Raw genomic sequence first — 19705 nt, forward strand, 5'->3', positions numbered from 1 at the left:
TTCTGTCCATCCCTGATACAGTCATTGAGAGGTTGGTATGTATAAAATCCATCTCTCATATTTATGGCATAAGTGTATCCATGAAGAGTATATTTCATATATACATATTAAATACACATACATGCAGTTATTTGATTAGCTCCTTGGCACCATACTATATATAATCTGCAGTTTGGTTTTACTACCTTTTTTTTTTTTTTTTTTTTTTTTTAATTTTTTTTTTTATTTTTATTTTGGGAGACAGGCGTGCTCCGTCACCTTGATTGGAGTGCGGTGATGTAATCATAGGTCACCGTAAACTCGAAGTCCTGGTTTCATAGGATCTTCCCACATCAGCCTCTGGAGTAGCCAGGACTACAGGCACGTGCCACCATGCCTCTTGGCCTCAAGCAAGCCTCCTGCCTCAGCTTCTTAAAATGCTGGAATTAGATTTTATCATTCTAATTAAATATTTGAGGACTTTCAGTGCTGATACTTATGAAAGTTCTAACTTAATCCATGCAACATGTCAAAATTCTCTGTTTTCCACGTTTGCCAGCACTTACTCCTTGATTACTAGTAAGCTAAACTATCTCTTTTTTTTTTTTTAAACAAAAGATTATTTTACTATCTCTTAACATATTCATTAGTCCTTCATATTTCTTTTGGGAATTAACAGTTTTCCTTTTTTCTGTTTTACACCATCAGGGGATTGACTGTTACTCCAGTATATGATGTGCATTAACTAATCATTCATTTTAATGATTTGTAACTATTTTATATTTAGATTGTATTTGTTTTCTGACATACCATTAAGCATTAACATTGATATTAGAATGCATTTTAGGATTTGTGACTGCAATTTATGTCTTTCTCGTGAGTGTAGAAGAGGTTATATAGTTCTCTGGAAATCAAGTGCTAGATTCTGGCCTGTGAGATTTTATATTATTTCATAATGTATGTTGTCCTCCTTTACTTTGGTCTTGAAAACAGAAAGTAGACTGACAGGTTTGTAAAATATTTTGTTTACATTAGAGAAAAAAGCAGAGATCGTGAAAGGGAACGAGAGCGGGAAAGAGAGAGAGAGAGAGAACGAGAGCGAGAACGAGAACGGGAGCGAGAGAGAGAGCGAGAGAGGGAACGGGAGCGAGAAAGAGAAAAAGACAAAAAACGAGACCGAGAAGAAGATGAAGAAGATGCATATGAACGAAGAAAACTTGAAAGAAAACTCCGAGAGAAAGAAGCTGCTTATCAAGAGGTAAGTTGAACAAATGCTTTTATTCTTATCTTGATATCCCTTAATAGGTTAACCAAAATTTATAGAACGCTATGTCTAAACTTTTAAAGCTTTCAAAATTTTAATTTTTTTAGCGCCTTAAGAATTGGGAAATCAGAGAACGAAAGAAAACCCGGGAATATGAGAAAGAAGCTGAAAGAGAAGAAGAAAGAAGAAGAGAAATGGTAAGATTCTAGGCCAAAGTAAGTGATTTTTCAGGTATAAAGTCAGATTATATCTTCACTGCTGACTACAAGTAACTTAATAATTGAAATGCACATGCTTCTCTGTTCATGAATAATTTAATTTTTATGTATTTTGAGCATTTTGAGCCAATTTAAGTACACCAAAATCTTTTTTCCTCTTTTCAAATTTTTGCTGCATCCAAAGTTATCTTTCTGTATACCATCAAAGTAAATTTGTCATAGTAATATTTAAGTCAAAAAGTTATTAACTTATTTTTAAGAATCTGCATATTTTTAAAATTGTTGAACTGTTGTTATTAGATGTAATAGTTGCATTTCAAATTCCATAAGTTAAGAGTAAGAGATTCATTTTATCTCATGGCTTGTTTGCTATCAGTTTAGAGTTAGGTAGGCATTAACCTTTAAATTGATTGATGAACATGATTTAAATTTCTGCGTTTCTTAAAAACTATTTCTTATAGTATCATCTACCTTAAAAATGGAATTAAAAAACATATACATACATACATGTAAACGTGTATATATATATGTATATAGGTTTTTTTTTTTTTTTTGAGACGGAGTATTGCTCTGCCATCCACGCAGGGGTGCAATCTTGGCTCACTGCAACCTCCTCCTCGCAGGTTCAAGTGATAAGCGATTCTCCTGCCTCAGCCTCCCGAGTAGCTGGGATTACAGGTGTGTGCCACCACACCCAGCTAATTTTTGTATTTTTAGTAGAGATGGGGTTTCACCATGTTGGCCAGGATGGTCTCAAACTCCTGACCTCAAATGATCTGCCTGCCTTGGCCTCCCAAAGTGCAGGGATTACAGGTGTGAGCCGTATTTTTCATTTAATAAGATAATCTCCAGTTTTGTTGGTGTGCTTAGGTATTGTATTTTGACGATTATATTCAAAGAGCATATTTATTGTAGCGTAGTATATATATGTGGTTTGCATTTTACAGATACGTCCTCATTCGGACTTTTCTTAGAGGCAAAAAATTTAAAATGTCTAATGGGACTTATAATTAATATATGAAGTATATGAAAAATAAAATTTAAGGGGATAAGAAAAATCTTTTTTTTAACCAAAGTATTATTATCTTATGGCATACAGTGGTATTTTATACATATCTCATTTTACAGTAAAAACATTTTATGTACAACTGTAGAGAGAGAGCTGTGCAGATACCTCCAACTTAAATTAGAAAATATTTTCTCTATAGAAAATAGTAAAAATACATTTCCCAGTCTAGCCCAACAAGTTTATTTAAACCAAATAGCTGGATACATTATACATTAATAAATATGGTTTAAATTCTGGGATCCAGGAGAAACTTTAGTTTCATTTATTGAAACGGCCATGTTTTTCCTAAAATTATGTGAAGAGAAATTCCTATAAATCTTCCCATTACTCTTGGTTAATGTCTGAGTCTGAAAAATCTGTTTACACGGAAAAGGGAAGGGTAATCTTTATTGCTTTTATGTTATTTTTATACATTGTCCTTATTTCCTCAAAGGCCAAAGAAGCTAAACGACTAAAAGAATTTTTAGAAGACTATGATGATGATAGAGATGACCCCAAATATTACAGGTAAAGAAGGCTTGTTCTGTGGACTCCTACTTGGTTTTTTATTAGCTGTATTTTCCCATACGCACAGTTGGTGATGCAGGTTCACTAAGTGGAATAAGAAAACAAGAAACTTTCACATTCCGTGTAATAATTACTTCTATAGCGAATATACTGTTTTCTTGGGAGAAAAGACCTATCAGAAAAGTATCAACGTTTCTTTTTTTTTTTTTTTTTTTTTGAGACGGAGTCTCGCTCTGTCACCCAGGCTGGAGTGCAGTGGCGCTATCTCGGCTCACTGCAAGCTCCGCCTCCCGGGTTTACGCCATTCTCCTGCCTCAGCCTCCCGAGTAGCTGGGACTACAGGCACCCGCCACCTCGCCCGGCTAATTTTTTTTTGTATTTTTAGTAGAGACGGGGTTTCATTGTGTTAGCCAGGATAGTCTCGATCTCCTGACCTCGTGGTCCGCCCGTCTCGGCCTCCCAAAGTGCTGGGATTACAGGCTCGAGCCACCGCGCCCGGCCAAGTATCAACGTTTCTATACATCTTTTGTGCAGTAGGGGAGCCCATGATAGTATTATATCAAATAATACTATTTTTATCTTTGTGTGTTGTAAATAGGTCTGATTTTTAAAAATTTTTCTTGATGTTTTTTAGAGACAGGGTCTTACCTTGGCTGGAATGCAGTGGCATGATCATAGTTCATTGTAACCTTGAACTCTTGGGCTCAAGCAATCCTCCCTTCGCAGTCTCTTGAGTAGGTTGGACTATAGGTGTGAGCTACCACACCTGTCTCCTAGGTCCAATTTTTATAGCGAGTTACAACTAATCTCTGTAACTATCTGGATTTGTCTAGAAATTTTGGTCTCCTAGCAATTTGACCTCTGTCTGTCACCCCATCTCCAAATTGATACATTATTGTGAAGTAAGAGTGTGACAACTGCCTTCTCTCATTCTTTGTTCCCATGGCATTTTCAAACTACTCTCATTCTAGTATTTATGACATTATGGCAAAATTGCTTGTTTTGCTCTTCCTTCCATCCAAACTGTAAGTTCCCTGGGGATATAGACAGTGTCTTGATACTATTTTATCTATAGTTCTGTTTTATCTGTAGTATTTTATCTAATTTGTCTGACATGATACAATCATAGTGAAGATATTTAATATAGTTTAATACAATATAGCCAAAATAATTAAAACATTGTAATTAGTTGCTTAAATTTAAAGAGTGCCAGGGATTTGGCTTTGTAGAAAATGCCATGAAATCAGTAAAATTATTGAAGGCTAGAAGCATAAAGTGGCAATGTATAACGTCAACATTCTGAGAAGTAATGAACTGTTAGATAGGAGAGAACCTCTGCTTTCTGTTGATTCTGCACTACTTTCTGAGATATTTTTTACAAGTGAATAAATTGAGGATACAGAACTCTCAGTGCTACTAATGCTACTTTATATATTTTTTTATGTTGGTATCTAGGAAAATGAAAATTATTTGTTGGGTATTCCTTGTGAAATAGGCACAAAATGTGAGCTGCCTTTCTGAAAGCGACTATTTTACTTCTTTAAACATTTATTAGAATGACTTTAAGGATGAAGGGAACGTAGTGGTAAATGACAAGATAATGCTTATTTGTTATACATTTACAGGTAGAGAACACACTCTGGTGTGTTCTATAAATATGGAACATTAAGACATTCTTTAACCTCTTAGCATGCAGGTTGTAGTATTGAAAAGAGGTGCTGTTGGAGATGTCATGTGTACTGCTCAATGATCTGAGTATTAAATGAAGCCTTTTATCATTCACTTTTACAGAGGAAGTGCTCTTCAGAAAAGATTGCGTGATAGAGAAAAGGAAATGGAAGCAGATGAACGAGATAGGAAGAGAGAGAAGGAAGAGCTTGAGGAAATCAGGCAGCGCCTTCTGGCAGAAGGGCATCCAGATCCAGATGCAGAGCTCCAGAGGGTAAGATACTATACACCATCCACATGATTTTGTTTTAAGGTTATCATGTCATCTTAAAGCCAACTATGATGCAGTTTAATTTATAGTTAAGGGAAATGCATTTTATGCTCCATGTAACGTGCTATTTTGTGGAACGTTATTAGTACTTTAATTACACAAGTTGTCAGTATTAGTTGATTTACAACTTCATTCTAAACATCCTGCGGATGTCTTATTCATTTGTTTTCTATGTATGTCTTTTTTTTTTTTTTTTTTAATGGAGTCTGGCTCTGTCTTCCCAGGCAGGAGTGCAGTGGTGCGATCTCAGCTCACTGCAAGCAATCTCTGCCTCCTGGGTTCAAGTTATTCTCCTGGCTCAACTACCCAAATAGTTGGGATTACAGGTGCCCGCCACCACGCCCAGCTAATTTTTGTATTGTTAGTTGGAGACAGGGTTTCACCATGTTGGCCAGGCTGGTCTACCTCAAGTGATCACTGGCCTCGGCCTCCCAAAGTACTGGGATTACAGGCATGAGCCACTGCACCTGGCCATTCTATTGTATGTCTTTTTTTTTTTTTTTTGAGACAGAGTCTCACTCTGTCGCCCAGGCTGGAGTGCAGTGGCTGGATCTCAGCTCACTGCAAGCTCCAACCTCCCCAGTTTACGCCATTCTCCTGCGTCAGCCTCCCGAGTAGCTGGGACTACAGGTGCCCGCCACCTCGCTCGGCTAGTTTTTTTGTATTTTTTTAGTAGAGACGGGGTTTCACCATGTTAGCCAGGATGGTCTCGATCTCCTGACCTCGTGATCTGCCCGCCTCGGCCTCCCAAAGTGCTGGGATTACAGGCTTGAGCCACTGCGCCCGGCCTATTGTATGTCTTCTAATGCCACTTTGCTAGAATCTGTTATTTCTATAGTTGAACCTGTTCTTCCTATAATTTGCTCTGACACTTACTTTCTGCGATTTAAATTCCTTCTCTATTGCCATTCAAAGTATTTTGTTTTTATTTATTTATTTTGAGATGGAGTTTCACTCTTGTTACCCAGCCTGGAGTGCAATGGGCGTGATCTCGGCTCACTACAATCTCTGCCTCCCGGGTTCAAGCGATTCTCCTGCCTCAGCCTCTGGAGTAGCTGGGATTGTCTAATTTTTTATGTTTTCTTAGTAGAGACAGGGGTTCACCATGTTGTCCAGGCTGGTCTCGAACTCCTGACCTCAGGTGATCCACCCGCCTCGGCCTCCCAAAGTGCTGCTGGCATTACTGGCGTGAGCCACCGCACCCGGCCAGTATTTTGTTTTTAAAATAAAGCTGTTTCCTTTTTTGTTTTTTGTTTTGTTTTTTTTTGTTTTTGAGATGGAGTCTCGCTCTCTTGCCCACACTGGAGTGCAATAGTGTGATCTCTGCTCACTGCAGCCCCTGACTTCTGGGTTCAAGGAATTCTTCTGCCTCAGGTACCCAAGTAGCTGGTTAGTATTAGGGATTACAGGTGCATGCCACCTTGCCTGGCTAATTTTTGTATTTGTATTTTTATTTTTTTTTGAGACGGAGTCTCGCTCTGTCGCTCAGGCTGGAGTGCAGTGACCGGATCTCAGCTCACTGCAAGCTCCGCCTCCCGGGTTCACGCCATTCTCCTGTCTCAGCCTCCCATGTAGCTGGGACTACAGGCGCCCGCCACCTTGCCCGGCTAATTTTTTGTATCTTTTAGTAGAGACGGGGTTTCACCGTGTTAGCCAGGATGGTCTCGATCTCCTAACCTCGTGATCTGCCCGTCTCGGCCTCCCAAAGTGCTGGGATTACAGGCTTGAGCCACCGCGCCCGGCCTGTATTTTTATTTTTATTTATTTATTTTTTTGAGACGGGGTCTCGCTCTGTCGCCCAGGCTGGAGTACAGTGGTGTCATCTCGGCTCACTGCAAACTCCGCTTTCCAGGCTCCAGGAATTCTCTTGCCTCAGCCTCCCGAGTAGCTGGGATTACAGGCATGCACCACCACTCCTGACTAATTTTTGTATTTTTAGTGGCAACGGGGTTTTACCATGTTGATCAGGCTAGTCTTGAACTCCTGACCCCAAGTGATCCGCCCATCTTGGCCTCCCAGAGTCCTGGGATTACAGGCGCGAACCACCGTGCCTGGCCTTTTTTTTTTCCCTGAGACAGAGTCTGGCTTTGTTGCCTAGGCTAGAGTGCAGTGGTGGAATCTTGGTTCACTGCACCCTCTGCCTCCTGGGCTCAAGTGGTCCTCAGGCCTCTACCTCCTGAGTGTCTGGGACACTTACAAGTATGAGCAGAGTGCCTAACTTCTTTATACTTTTTTGTAGAGATGGGGTTTTCCTGTTTTACCCAGGTTTGAGCCACTGCCCATGTCCTTTTTTTTTTCTTTTTCTTTTTCTTTTTTTTTTTTTTGAGATGGAGTCTTGCTCTGTTGCCCAGGCTGTAGTGCAATTCTGCGAGGCTCACTGCAACCTCCACCTCCCAGGTTCAAGCGATTCTCCTGCCTCAGCTTCCTGAGTAGCTAGGATTACAGTCTCACACCACCACACTTGGCTAATTTTTGTATTTTCAGTAGAGACAGGGTTTCACCATGTTGGCCAAGCTGGTCTCAAACTCCTGACCTCAGGTGATCTGCCTGCCGCGGCCTCCCAAAGTGCTGGGATTACAGGCGTGAGCCACCACGCCTGGCTTTTTCTCTTTTCATAAAGACATTTTACAAGAGATAATGTAAAACAAAAATCAAGTTGAATGGTGTAGAGTTGTAGTTAATCAGATTATTGTTTTGGTTTTAGATGGAACAAGAGGCTGAGAGGCGCAGGCAGCCACAAATAAAGCAAGAGCCAGAATCAGAAGAGGAGGAAGAAGAAAAGCAAGAAAAAGAAGAAAAACGAGAAGAACCCATGGAAGAGGAAGAGGAGCCAGAGCAAAAGCCTTGTCTGAAACCTACTCTGAGGCCCATCAGCTCTGCTCCGTCTGTTTCCTCTGCCAGTGGCAATGCAACACCTAACACTCCTGGAGATGAGTCTCCCTGTGGTATTATTATTCCTCATGAAAACTCACCAGATCAACAGCAACCTGAGGAGCATAGGCCAAAAATAGGACTAAGTCTTAAACTGGGTACGTTAGCATTTCCTTCCTTCTTTATTTTCTTCCCTTCACCCCTGCAAATACCTGTATTGTGCTTTAAGGAAAAAAATATATATTTTTGCTTGGTTAGGTAGATAGAAGATTACTAAAAAATGCCTTTCTAGCTCACGATTGTTTTCATAGTTTTACTAGTGCTCCTATATCTGCAGCTGCCTCGAGTTCTGAGAAGAAGTGAAAAGTTTAATTTTCTAGCACTTGTGAGTAGTGAGTTATTTTTTACAGTTGGGATCTTTCTCTAAGATTTGTGGAAGTATATTTTGCATTGCTTTTGAGGGATGGTGGGTTGTGAAATGAAACATTTGGAAATTAAGTCATCATGCTAAGAGAGTGTTTTTACTGTAGGTGCTTCCAATAGTCCTGGTCAGCCTAATTCTGTGAAGAGAAAGAAACTGCCTGTAGATAGTGTCTTTAACAAATTTGAGGATGAAGACAGTGATGACGTACCCCGAAAAAGGAAACTGGTTCCCTTGGATTATGGTGAAGATGATAAAAATGCAGCCAAAGGCACTGTAAACACTGAAGAAAAGCGTAAACACATTAAGAGTCTCATTGAGAAAATCCCTACAGCCAAACCTGAGCTCTTCGCTTATCCCCTGGATTGGTCTATTGTGGATTCTGTGAGTAGGAAATTATATTTCATCATGTTATTGGGAACAGTTGGAATATGCCATAAAAATTCATTTGAAGGAAAAAAAACCTCATTTGATTCTATTAATGTCAAATAAGTAGGGATGATCATCTTGACACCAACTCAATGCCATGGTCAAGAAATTAGTAATAATGGAAAATTTTTTGGTGGTACTTGAAGACTTATTAAAAGCAGATGATTGTATCTTGATACATATCTGTCTTAGTTCAACTTGTGAATTAACATATTTTAGTCTCAGGAAAAATCATGAAGCTTTAATAACTGTGATCGCAAGTTACAATTCTTTAATTCAGTAACCATGCTTTGTTTTGTAGATACTGATGGAACGTCGAATTAGACCATGGATTAATAAGAAAATCATAGAATATATAGGTGAAGAGGAAGCTACATTAGTTGATTTTGTTTGTTCTAAGGTTAGTCTTCTATTCTCTTCCATGCCAGCTTTTATTTTATATATTAAAATATTAGACACTTTTTAAAAGAGCAGAAATTTTACAGAGTCAAGTTGCATGATGGTTTAGGTTCAATTAAGTGATTTATATCTGCTTTTTAAAAGTTATTTTTATTTTTGGTGTGTTTCATTATTCACTGCAGTGGATGCAGATTTATGTCTGTTTTAATGAACCCTTCCATCTAACTTCAGACTCTGCACACCACGTGTTCTTCTTTCTGTGGGTTAAGGAGGGTGGAATTGCTGGTTACTGCCAATTGTGTGCTCTCTTTCTGCCCCTGAGAATGCTATGCCATCTTCTTCTTGTCTTGGTTAGAATAATTATGTTGAGATTTTATGTACATAGCCAGTAGCTTTTGCTATCAACTCCTTTGTCAGTCACCCATCCTTTGGATAGGATGAAAATAGTTCGTTTTGTATCATAGTAACAATCAGTGTTTATTGACTGACAGGCTGTGTTCTCGGCAGATATTGTGTTTTGTTTGTTTTTTGTTGTTGTTGCTGTTTTTTGTTTTGAGTCGGAGTTTTGCTTTGTCCCCCACGCTGGAGTGCAGTGGCGCAATCATGGCTCACTGCAGCTTTGAATGCCCAGGCTAAAGTGATCCTCCTGCCTTAGGATCCTGAGAAGCCGGAACTATAGGCACATGCCACCACATCCTGCTAATTTTTTTTTTTTTCTTTCTTTCTTTTTTTTTAAATTATACTTTAAATTCTGGGGTACATATGCAGAATGTGCAGGTTTGTTACATAGGTGTAACATGGTGGTTTGCTACACCCATCAACCGATCATTTACATTAGGTATTTCTCCTAATGCTCTCCCTCCCTTAGCCCCCAACTCCGCGACAGGCCCAGCTGTGTGATGTTCCCCTCCCTGTGTCCATGTGTTTTCATTGTTCAGCTCCCACTTGTGAGTGAGAACATGCAGTGTTTGGTTTACACCAGGCTAATTTTTTATATTTTTAGTAGAGACGGGGTTTCACCACATTGGCCAGGCTGGTCTCGAACTCCTGACCTCAAGTGATCTGCCCGCGTTGGCCTCCCAAAGTGCAGGGATTACAAGGCGTGAGCCATCACGCTAGCCGAAGATAAAGTTCTATAAAATGTTAGCAAAGTGGTGGCCCAAGCCTTGTAATTCCTGCACTTTGGGAGGCCAACGGGGCAGAACACTTGTGGTCACAAGTTCGAGACCAGCCCGGCCGACATGGTAAAACCCCGTCTTTACTAAAAAGTCAAAAATAGGGTGGGCATGATGGTGGGCCCCTGTATTCCCAGCTACTCTGGAGGCTGAGGCAGGAGAATCACTTGAACCCGGGAGGCGGAGGTTGAAGTGAGCTGTGATCGCGCCATTGCACTCCAGCCTGTGCGATAAGAGTAAAGCTCTGTCTCAAAAAAAAAAAAACAAACTTCTTTTAACATAACATTGTTAGAATGTGTCTGTCATGAATGTTATACCCATTTTATACATGAAGAAATTGAGGTTTAAGGAGAAGTTGTGTCTTGGCTATGTTGTATACTGAGTCTAGCCTCTGAAACCCATGCTCTTAACCACTAAGGTATATCTTCCCATTGTCTCCTGAAAACATAGTCTTAACTTTAATAGAACAGTTAACATAGTAGAAACACCGTATTTCTATAAAGGTATAGCTAAGGTATTTTTCTGCTAGCAGTGCTCTTTTGATATGAACAGTAAATTTACTCTGCCTTCTCTAACTTGTAATTATTGTGGCATTAAAACTTGTGTCAAGGCCGGGCGCGGTGGCTCATGCCTGTAATCCCAGTACTTCGGGAGGCTGAGGCAGGCGGATCACGAGGTCAGGAGATTGAGACCATCCTGGCTAACATCTTGGCTAACACGGTGAAACCCCATCTCTACTAAAAATACAAAAAATTAGCCGGGCTTGGTGGCAGGCACTTGTAGTCCCAGCTACTTGGGAGGCTGAGGCAGGAGAATGGCATAAACCCAGAAGGCGGAGCTTGCAGTGAGCTGAGATAGCATCACTGCGCCTGGGTGACAGAGCAGGATTCCGTCTCAAAAAAAAAAAAAAAAAAAAAAAACTTGTGTCAGATTTGACTTAAAATTAGACTACAGACAGCTATAGAGATTAAGATTCCAGGTTTTGGTGCCTCTTTCATTGAAGAATGATATTCTGAAAATTAAAACATTTATAGAATGGTTCCTTAGTCACAAGAAACTCCTGTCTGAATTTGAGGATTCATACCTTAAAATTTCTTGACTATATTGTTAATTTTTATTTATTTTTAATATGACAATTATTTTTCTCTTTTAGGTTATGGCTCATAGTTCACCCCAGAGCATTTTAGATGATGTTGCTATGGTAAGTTAGAAATTCACTATTTTTATTTCTTTTAATTAAAAAAAAAAATTATTTTTTTGTCTTAAAATATAGATGGGGTCTCACTATGTTGCCCAGGGTAGTCTTGAATTCCTAGGCTCAAGTGATCCTCCTGCCTCAGCCTCACAGAGTGTTGAGATTACAGACATGAGCCACTACACCTGGCCAGAAATGCACTATTATTAATATTTTAATTAACATCTATATAAACTCACTTTTGAATTTGATTCACTTCCCGCCTTTGTTCCAGAATCTTTTTTAGGCCTGAATTAAAACTTGAGGGGCTGAGTGCAGTGGCTCATGCCTGTGATCCCAGTACTTTGGGATACTGAGGCGGGTGAATCACAAGGTCAAAAGATCGAGACCATCCTGACCAACATGGTGAAACCCTGTCTCTATGAAAAATACAAAAATTAGCTGTGCATGGTGGCGTGCGCCTGTATTCCCAGCTACTCGGGGAGGCTGAGGCAGGAGAATCACTTGTACCTGTGAGGTGGAGGTTGCAGTGAGCCGAGATTGCACCACTGCACTCCAGCCTGGTGACAGAGTGAGACCCCATCTCTAAATAAATAAATAGGGCTTTATTCTTTTCCACCAGTTCCATTCATGTTTTCCCTATGCCCAGCACAATGTGCTAGAAGCATAATGTAGAACAAATGACCTGTAGTAGCAGAGAGACAGATATACAGATACTGAAACCTTGATGTACTTGTTTGAATTAGATATGTAGAAACGATAATGGAGGTAGAGGAGATAGAACATCTGATGGCATTGATAGCAGTTAGGTTAAGCATCACAGGGATTATCACAGAAACTGAGACATGTAGTTGTGTGTGTGTATGTGTGTGTGTTTTTTAAGTTGGATACATGTGCAGTTTTGTTATATAGGTAAACTTGTGCCTGGGGGTTTGTTGAACAGATTATTTCATCACCCAGGTATTAAGCCTAGTAGTCATTAGTTATTTTTCCTGATCCTCTCCCTCCTGCCACCCTCCACCCTACGATAGGCCACCTTGTGTGTTGTTCCCCTCTCTTGGTTCATGTTTTCTCATCATTTAGCTCCCACTTATAAGTGAGAACATGCTGTATTTGGTTTTCTGTTCCTGTGTTAGTTTGCTAAGGATAGTGGCCTCCAGTTCCATCCATGACCCTGTAAAGGACACTATTTCCTTCTTTTTGGCCACAAGGTTGTATATATATGCTGGTTTTTGGACAGGTATCCAAACACTTGTTGTACTGACAGTGAATGTCAAATCCTCGTTGCATTTAATTTGGGATTACAGTCAGTGGTAGCATGTAGTTAACAATGATTTTGTGAGACAAGGAAAGGAGAAGATAATTGATGGTAAAGGTTGAGCAAGAGATTGAATGAACTATGATCTCCAAGTTAGGAAGAGAAGAAAATAATACCTGAATGGAGCTGGTGGTTTGAATGAATTAAGGACTAGTGGTTCCAGTGAAGTTGTGGAAGGTGAATTGTAATAAAACAACTGAAAGAAGAGGTTATGGTCAAGAGTGTAGAAAGTTCAAGTCTGTGTGGTAGGTCAGTCCAGACGATGGCAAGGTGCACAGTATGATTGTGGGAAATTCCTGGGTATTGGGAGTCAGATTGGAGAGAAATACTGGAAATAGTTGCCAGAGCACTCATTTAAGTGGGGGGAAGATAAGATACTTGCCAGATAGCTGCTCTTGCAATGGATAAGGTGGTGAGAGCTCATGAACGTCCATGGAGTTGTTATTTTTTTTGCCAAGAAAGAAACAGCGAAGACCCACCAGTCATTCCTGTGGAGACTGACATTGAGAGTGAGAGACTGCCCGAGAAGTGCCAGGGCTTTAGGAGACAGAGGAGGTTTTCTGTTAAGAGGAAAACCCTAGTTTAGTTGTTGGTGTGTAGTATAAAATAGAACAGGAGTCCAAAGGGCAGAGCGAGAAGGCAGCAATGGGAAGATGAGTAAGTAAGGATCATCAAACATGATATGAAATGGTAGATGACTGGCAGTACTTGCAGTTGGAACTGCCACCAAAGATGTCAGGGAGGGACATAGTGGGGTTTATAGTCAAAAAGAAGAATTGTGAGTTCAAGCTGCTTTGTGGCCAGGCATTTTACGGTGTCTAAAGCCAGATAACATTCTGGTTTTAGAATGTTATTCTGCTGCCTAGCTAGCTTGATGCAGCTGTTGTTTAGAACACCTGATAAAACATTTGTGAAAACTTCATTGCCTCAGAGGAAAGGAGAAATGTGAATAGATTTCAGTCCTTAGGGCTGGATTCTGAACTTTCCTGAAGCTTCCAGCCCTGTTTTTCTTGGAATAGAGGGTGTCCTAGTTAGGCCTGAGTGAAGACATGTTTTAAATGAAACAGTGTTCCAGTGTTTGGCCTCAGCAGAGTTCCTATCACAGTAAAGATTACATGTCAGTGTTAATTTTAGATTTTTTGATCTGTTGTAATACATTGATATTTGGATTGTATTTAGACCACTGTTTATGATTTTGTGGCTCATTGTTGATTAGAATGAGAGGAAACCAGTTGAGCTAGTGTTGTCAAACAGCTCCGCTAAAAAGCTCAGGGGCCTTGTAAATATTTCTTGAATAAATGAGGAGACTGAATTTTTAGCCTGAGTACTGTTTTACTCTGAACAAAAGTCTGACTTCTTTCTATTGTATCTTTTTCATTTTATGTAAATTAAATGAAGTTTGGTTGCATTTTGTGCCTACATCTCCCTGAAGTGTGACTCAGATGTGGATTAGTGTTACAACAGAGTTCTTAAACGAAGGTCAAATCTGGCTCATAGAAATCTGATCAAAAGTTCTTTAATTAATTGCCATCATTGAGAAAGCGACAAATTTCTTTTTTTTTTTTTAATTTCTTTTGTTTGTTTGAGACAGAGTCTTGCTCTGTTTTTCAGGCTGTATGGAGTGGCAGTGGCATGATCTTGGCTCACTGTAACCTCCACTTCTTGGGTTCAAGCAGTTCTCCTGCCTCAGCCTCCCAAGTAGTTGGGATTACAGGTGCCCACCTCCACGCCTGGCTAATTTTTGTATTTTTGTAGAGACTAAAATTTAGCCACGCCTGGCTAAATTTTGTAATTTTTGTAGAGATGGGTTTCACCATGTTGGCCTGGCTGGTCTCAAACTCCTGACCTCAGGTGATCTGCCCACCTAGGCCTCCCAAAGTGCTGGGATTAGAGGCGTGAGGCACTGTGCCCAGCCTTCTCCTAGGTATTTATTAAGTACTTGTTACATACCAGACACTTTTCAGAGCACTTAACTATATACCATCTCTTTTAATTCCCACTTAGTACCTACTGCTATGGTATGTAGCTACATCCCCTCCGCTTTAGAGGTGAGGAAACTGAGGCTCAGGTTAAGTAACCCAACCAAGGACCTATCGCTGAGTAAGAGGCAGCACTGCAGTTTGAACCTATGTAGTCTGACTAGAGAATTTGAACCTATGTAGTCTGACTAGAGATTGAGTACTCTAAATTCCTACCACAAGCCTCCTCTATGAAGACCTGGCAACTCTAGGCCACACTTCTGGAGCACAGTCATAGCTGCCCCCTTTAGAAGGGAGCAGAGTAGTCCATTTCACCTCACAGCAGCCATAATGTAGAGGGCCAGATGTGTGTATGGGATGATGGCAGGAATAGTGATGGGGACACAAGGACCCTAATTCACAAGTAGAGAGGAAGACAATTTCCTTGTCCACCACTGGAAGACTTGTTACTTAGTAGTCATGTGTGCCCCGTGATGATGATTGTGTTTGCTTATTCTGTTTACTGCATTCTGAACACTGTACTACTTATATCCTCATTTAATGTTCACTTTAATGTCGAGTACACAATAAATGCTAGTTAAGATGGCACGGTTGGGCTGTGCACAGCAGCTCAAACCTGTAATCCCAGCACTTTGGAAGACCACGGTGGGCAGATTGCTTGAGCCCAGGAGTTTGAGACCAGCCTGGGCAACACAGGGAGACCCTGTCTCTATTTAAAAAGCACAAAAATGTAGCCAGGAGTAGTGGTGCACACCTCTAGTCCCAGCTACTGGTGAGACTGAGGTGGGAGGATCACTTTAGGCTGGGAGGTCAAGGCTGCAGTGCACCATGATCACGCCACTGTACTCCAGGCTGGGTGACAAGAGAGATCCTGTCTCCAGGGGAAAAAAAAAAGTTTGTGAGGTTGTGTTTTGGGGGATAAATGAAATTCTGTATTGTTATTATGTAATTGTGTATTTGTTTAGTTCTTTTTAAATTACTATGTTCTTTATGAAAAGCATGTGGTTTCCTTGGGAAGTAGTTTTGTCAGACGTGTATAAATGCAGTATCTGTAAAGGTAAAATAAAAGAATAAAAGGGGGATCACAAAAATATTGTACTGTTTGTGTTTAGTAAGCCATGGAATTTTGAATGATTTTTTTTGTTGTTGGTAATTTACATTTACTATTTATTTATTTAGAGACGAGGAGTTTCGCTCTTGTTGCCCAGGCTGGAGTGCAATGACATGATCTTGGCTCACTGCAACCTCCGCCTTCTAGGTTCAAGCGATTCTCCTACCTCAGCCTCCCAAGTAGCTGGGATTACAGGTTCCTGCCACCATACCCAGCTAATTTTTGTATTTTTAGGAGAGATGGGGTTTTGCCATGTTGGCCAGGCTGGTCTTGAACTCTTGACCTCAGGTGATCCGCCTGCCTCAGCCTCCCAAAGTACTGGGATTACAGGTGTGAGCCACTGTGCCCGGCCCATTTACTATTTATTAATAATACATTTCTCACACTGGACAAATTTTCTTTAAGTCATTTTACTGAAAGTAAAACTACTTTCTAAGGAAAACAAATACGTGTTATAAAGAACGTAGTAATTTAAGAAGAACGAAATATACAACTATGTAATAACAATACAGAATCTCATTTATCCCCTCAAAACAACCTTAAAACTTTTTTTTTTTTTTTTTTTTTGAGATGGAGTCTTGCTCTGTCGCCTAGGCTGGAGTGCAGTGGCGTGATCTTGGCTCACTGCAAGCTCCACCTCCCGGGTTCACGCCATTCTCCTGACTCAGCCTCCCCAGCAGCTGGGAATACAGGCACAGGCTGCCACGCCTGGCTAAGTTTTTATATTTTTAGTAGAGATGGGGTTTCACTGTGTTAGCCAGGATGGTCTCAATCTCCTGACCTTGTTACCTGCCCGCCTCAGTGTCCCAAAGTGCTGGGATTACAGGTGTGAGCCACCGTGCCCCACCACTAAACCAATCTTAACTAGCATTTAAGTAATAAGTGCTTATTGTCAGTGGATAAAAAACTTTATACTGGTCACTGTTGTTGGCAGATGTTGATGATTGCTTCTCTTACATGTGTTGCTGTTTTGTTTCCTCTTTAGGTACTTGATGAAGAAGCAGAAGTTTTTATAGTCAAAATGTGGAGATTATTGATATATGAAACAGAAGCCAAGAAAATTGGTCTTGTGAAGTAAAACTTTTTATATTAAGAGTTCCATTTCAGGTTTCTTCTTCGCCACCCTTTTAAGGACTTTGAATTTTTCTTTGTCTTTGAAGACATTGTGAGATTTGTAATTTTTTTTTATTGTAGAAAATGTGAATTTTTTGGTCCTCTAATTTGTTGTTGCCCTGTGTACTCCCTTGGTTGTAAAGTCATCTGAATCCTTGGTTCTCTTTATACTCTCCAGGTACAAATTACTGGTATGTTTTATAAGCCGCAGCTACTGTACACAGCCTATCTAATAATAATCTTGTTCTGCTGATTTGTTTCTTGTAAATATTAAAACAACTCCCCAATTATTTTGCAGAATTGCACTTAATATTGAAATGTACTGTATAGGAACCAACATGAACAATTTTAATTGAAAACACCAGTCATAAACTATTAACCACTCCCACTCTCTTTTGATCAGAAATGGCAAGCCCTTGTGAAGGCATGGAGTTTAAAATTGGAATGCAAAAATTAGCAGACAATCCATTCCTACTGTATTTCTGTATGAATGTGTTTGTGAATGTATGTGTAAAAGTCTTTCTTTTCCCTAATTTGCTTTGGTGGGGTCCTTAAAACATTTCCTAACTAAAGAATAGAATTGTAAAGGAAAAATGATACTGTTCCAGCCTAAAATGTCTGTTATAATTAGGTTATTAGTTTCCCAGAGCATGGTATTCTCGTATCGTGAGCAATAGTCTGCTAACTGGATGGGGTTTTCTTTTTAATAAGCTGGCTGCTTCAGCTTCTCTTTTAAAGGAATGTGGATCATAGTGATTTTTCCCTTTAATTTTATTGCTCAGAAATGAGGCATATCCTAAAATACTGGAGAGTTGTATTAAATGCATTTTTGCACTAATTGGTCCTTAGTTGAAATCTATTATATCCCTTTATTTAACAAAAAATTCATCACACCAAAAGTATAAGTGAAAACCCCCTTTAAAACAAAACAAAAAAATGAAGTAAAATTAGGCAAATTGACAGACAATGAGAGTTTTACAAACATGATAGGTATTCTGCTCGGCAATTTGTAAGTTTACATCTTATTTAAGGATAAAGGTAAATCATTCAAGGCAGTTACCAACCACTAACTTTTTGTTTTCATTTTTGTCTTGTAGAAGGTTTATATCTTGTTTTACCTTGGCTCATTAGTGTTTAAAACTATACTGATGATGTGCTGAGAGAAATTCCTGGGGCTTTCTTTGTTGTAGATCAGAATTTCACCAGGGAGTAAAATTACCTGAAAATGTAACAAGTTTTAAACAGCTTTTCACACAAATTAGATGCAGCTGTTCCCATATCTGAATACTTATTTAAAAGAAAGGTAAAGATTGGCCTGTTAGAAAAGCATAATGTGAGCTTTGGATTACTGGATTTTTTTTTTTTTTTTTTAAACACACCTCGAGAGGACATTTGAAAACACTGTTCTTACCCTCGAACCCTGATGTGGTTCCATTATGTAAATATTTCAAATATTAAAAATGTATATATTTGATCCTGGGGACTCATGTTCTTTCAGAATCATGTAAATAAATGGCATCATGTTGTAATTGTGTGGTGCATACTAGAAAACTTAAAAATATGGGCTGAATTTTTTATGGACTTGATTTTTATGACTATTGGTATCTAAAGGTCAAGGAAGCCATTTACATTATTTTGGATGAATCTGCTATACATCTATGGAAATGCCTCTTTTTTATTTTAAATTCTGGTTTCTCGACGGAAAATTTCAGAAAAGATGCCCTTTGCCATTTTCGTTTATTTTTCAGTCTTTTCTCAGACACACCCCCAGCCTAAGACCTTGTTCGAGCAGTTTATTGTGTCTGTCTTTTCTTTTTGTTTTTCTTTTTTGTTGTTGTTGAGACGGAGTCTCGCTCTGTCGCCCAGGCTGGAGTGCAGTGGCTAGATCTCAGCTCACTGCAAGCTCCGCCTCCCGGGTTTACGCCATTCTCCTGCCTCAGCCTCCCATGTAGCTGGGACTACAGGCGCCCACCACCTTGCCCGGCTAGTTTTTTGTATTTTTTTAGTAGAGACGGGGTTTCACTGTGTTAGCCAGGATGGTCTCGATCTCCTGACCTCGTGATCTGCCCGTCTCGGCCTCCCAAAGTGCTGGGATTACAGGCTTGAGCCACCACACCTGGCCATATCTGTCTTGTCTTAACGTACTGCACAGTTGCTGTTTCTAAGGCATCATATTATGTTGTTTTTATTTAGCCACTATTAACATGAAGGTTTATTCAGGTAGATTTGATTTTCTTTGCTTGGTTTCTTCTCCTGCTCTGTCAACTATACTTATCTTAAAGGGCCACTCTAAAAACAAGGGAGATCTCTTAATCTGAAACCTTTGGGGAGATGTACTGTGTACTGCATAACATCTCCAGTGAGGTTTGCGGCAGGACCTCAACTAAATAAATGAATTTGTGCAAGTTCGTATATTAAAGTTTCGGCAGCAGAGTGAAAATTGTTATAATAAATGTGGTAGAAACTGTTAATCGCTTAATGCCAGTTTAAATCATGTTTTGTAACCAAGCTTCAGTAAAAGTCTTTAGATTGTCAGAGTTGCTTGTTTTTTAGAATTGTATATATAAAGAATTAGCCATTAAACAGGCATATTCTAGTGTCTGGAAATACACATCAGAAATTTCTATTAAGTTGCTTGAACTTTGTGGGTTAATTTTA

The 19705-nt window shown here is 39.7% G+C and overlaps 1 protein-coding gene across 3 annotated transcripts in view; it reads left to right on the forward strand.

Moving 5' to 3' along the window:
• RBM25 (RNA binding motif protein 25) overlaps window positions 1-18576 on the forward strand; it is a 69790-nt gene extending 51214 nt beyond the window's left edge. For all 3 annotated transcript variants that reach the window (XM_077941336.1, XM_077941337.1, XM_015144046.3), the window contains 9 exons: window positions 1015-1237; window positions 1351-1440; window positions 2964-3037; window positions 4829-4979; window positions 7741-8065; window positions 8438-8712; window positions 9059-9157; window positions 11485-11532; window positions 16920-18576. In XM_077941336.1, the coding sequence (XP_077797462.1) occupies window positions 1015-1237; window positions 1351-1440; window positions 2964-3037; window positions 4829-4979; window positions 7741-8065; window positions 8438-8712; window positions 9059-9157; window positions 11485-11532; window positions 16920-17012 (1378 nt within the window). In that variant the 3' untranslated portion in view covers window positions 17013-18576. The remainder of the gene's footprint in view (window positions 1-1014; window positions 1238-1350; window positions 1441-2963; window positions 3038-4828; window positions 4980-7740; window positions 8066-8437; window positions 8713-9058; window positions 9158-11484; window positions 11533-16919) is intronic.
• Window positions 18577-19705: the final 1129 nt, after the last annotated feature.

This window comes from Macaca mulatta, chromosome 7 (assembly GCF_049350105.2).
Source record: "Macaca mulatta isolate MMU2019108-1 chromosome 7, T2T-MMU8v2.0, whole genome shotgun sequence".
NCBI classification, from domain to species: Eukaryota; Metazoa; Chordata; class Mammalia; order Primates; family Cercopithecidae; genus Macaca; species Macaca mulatta.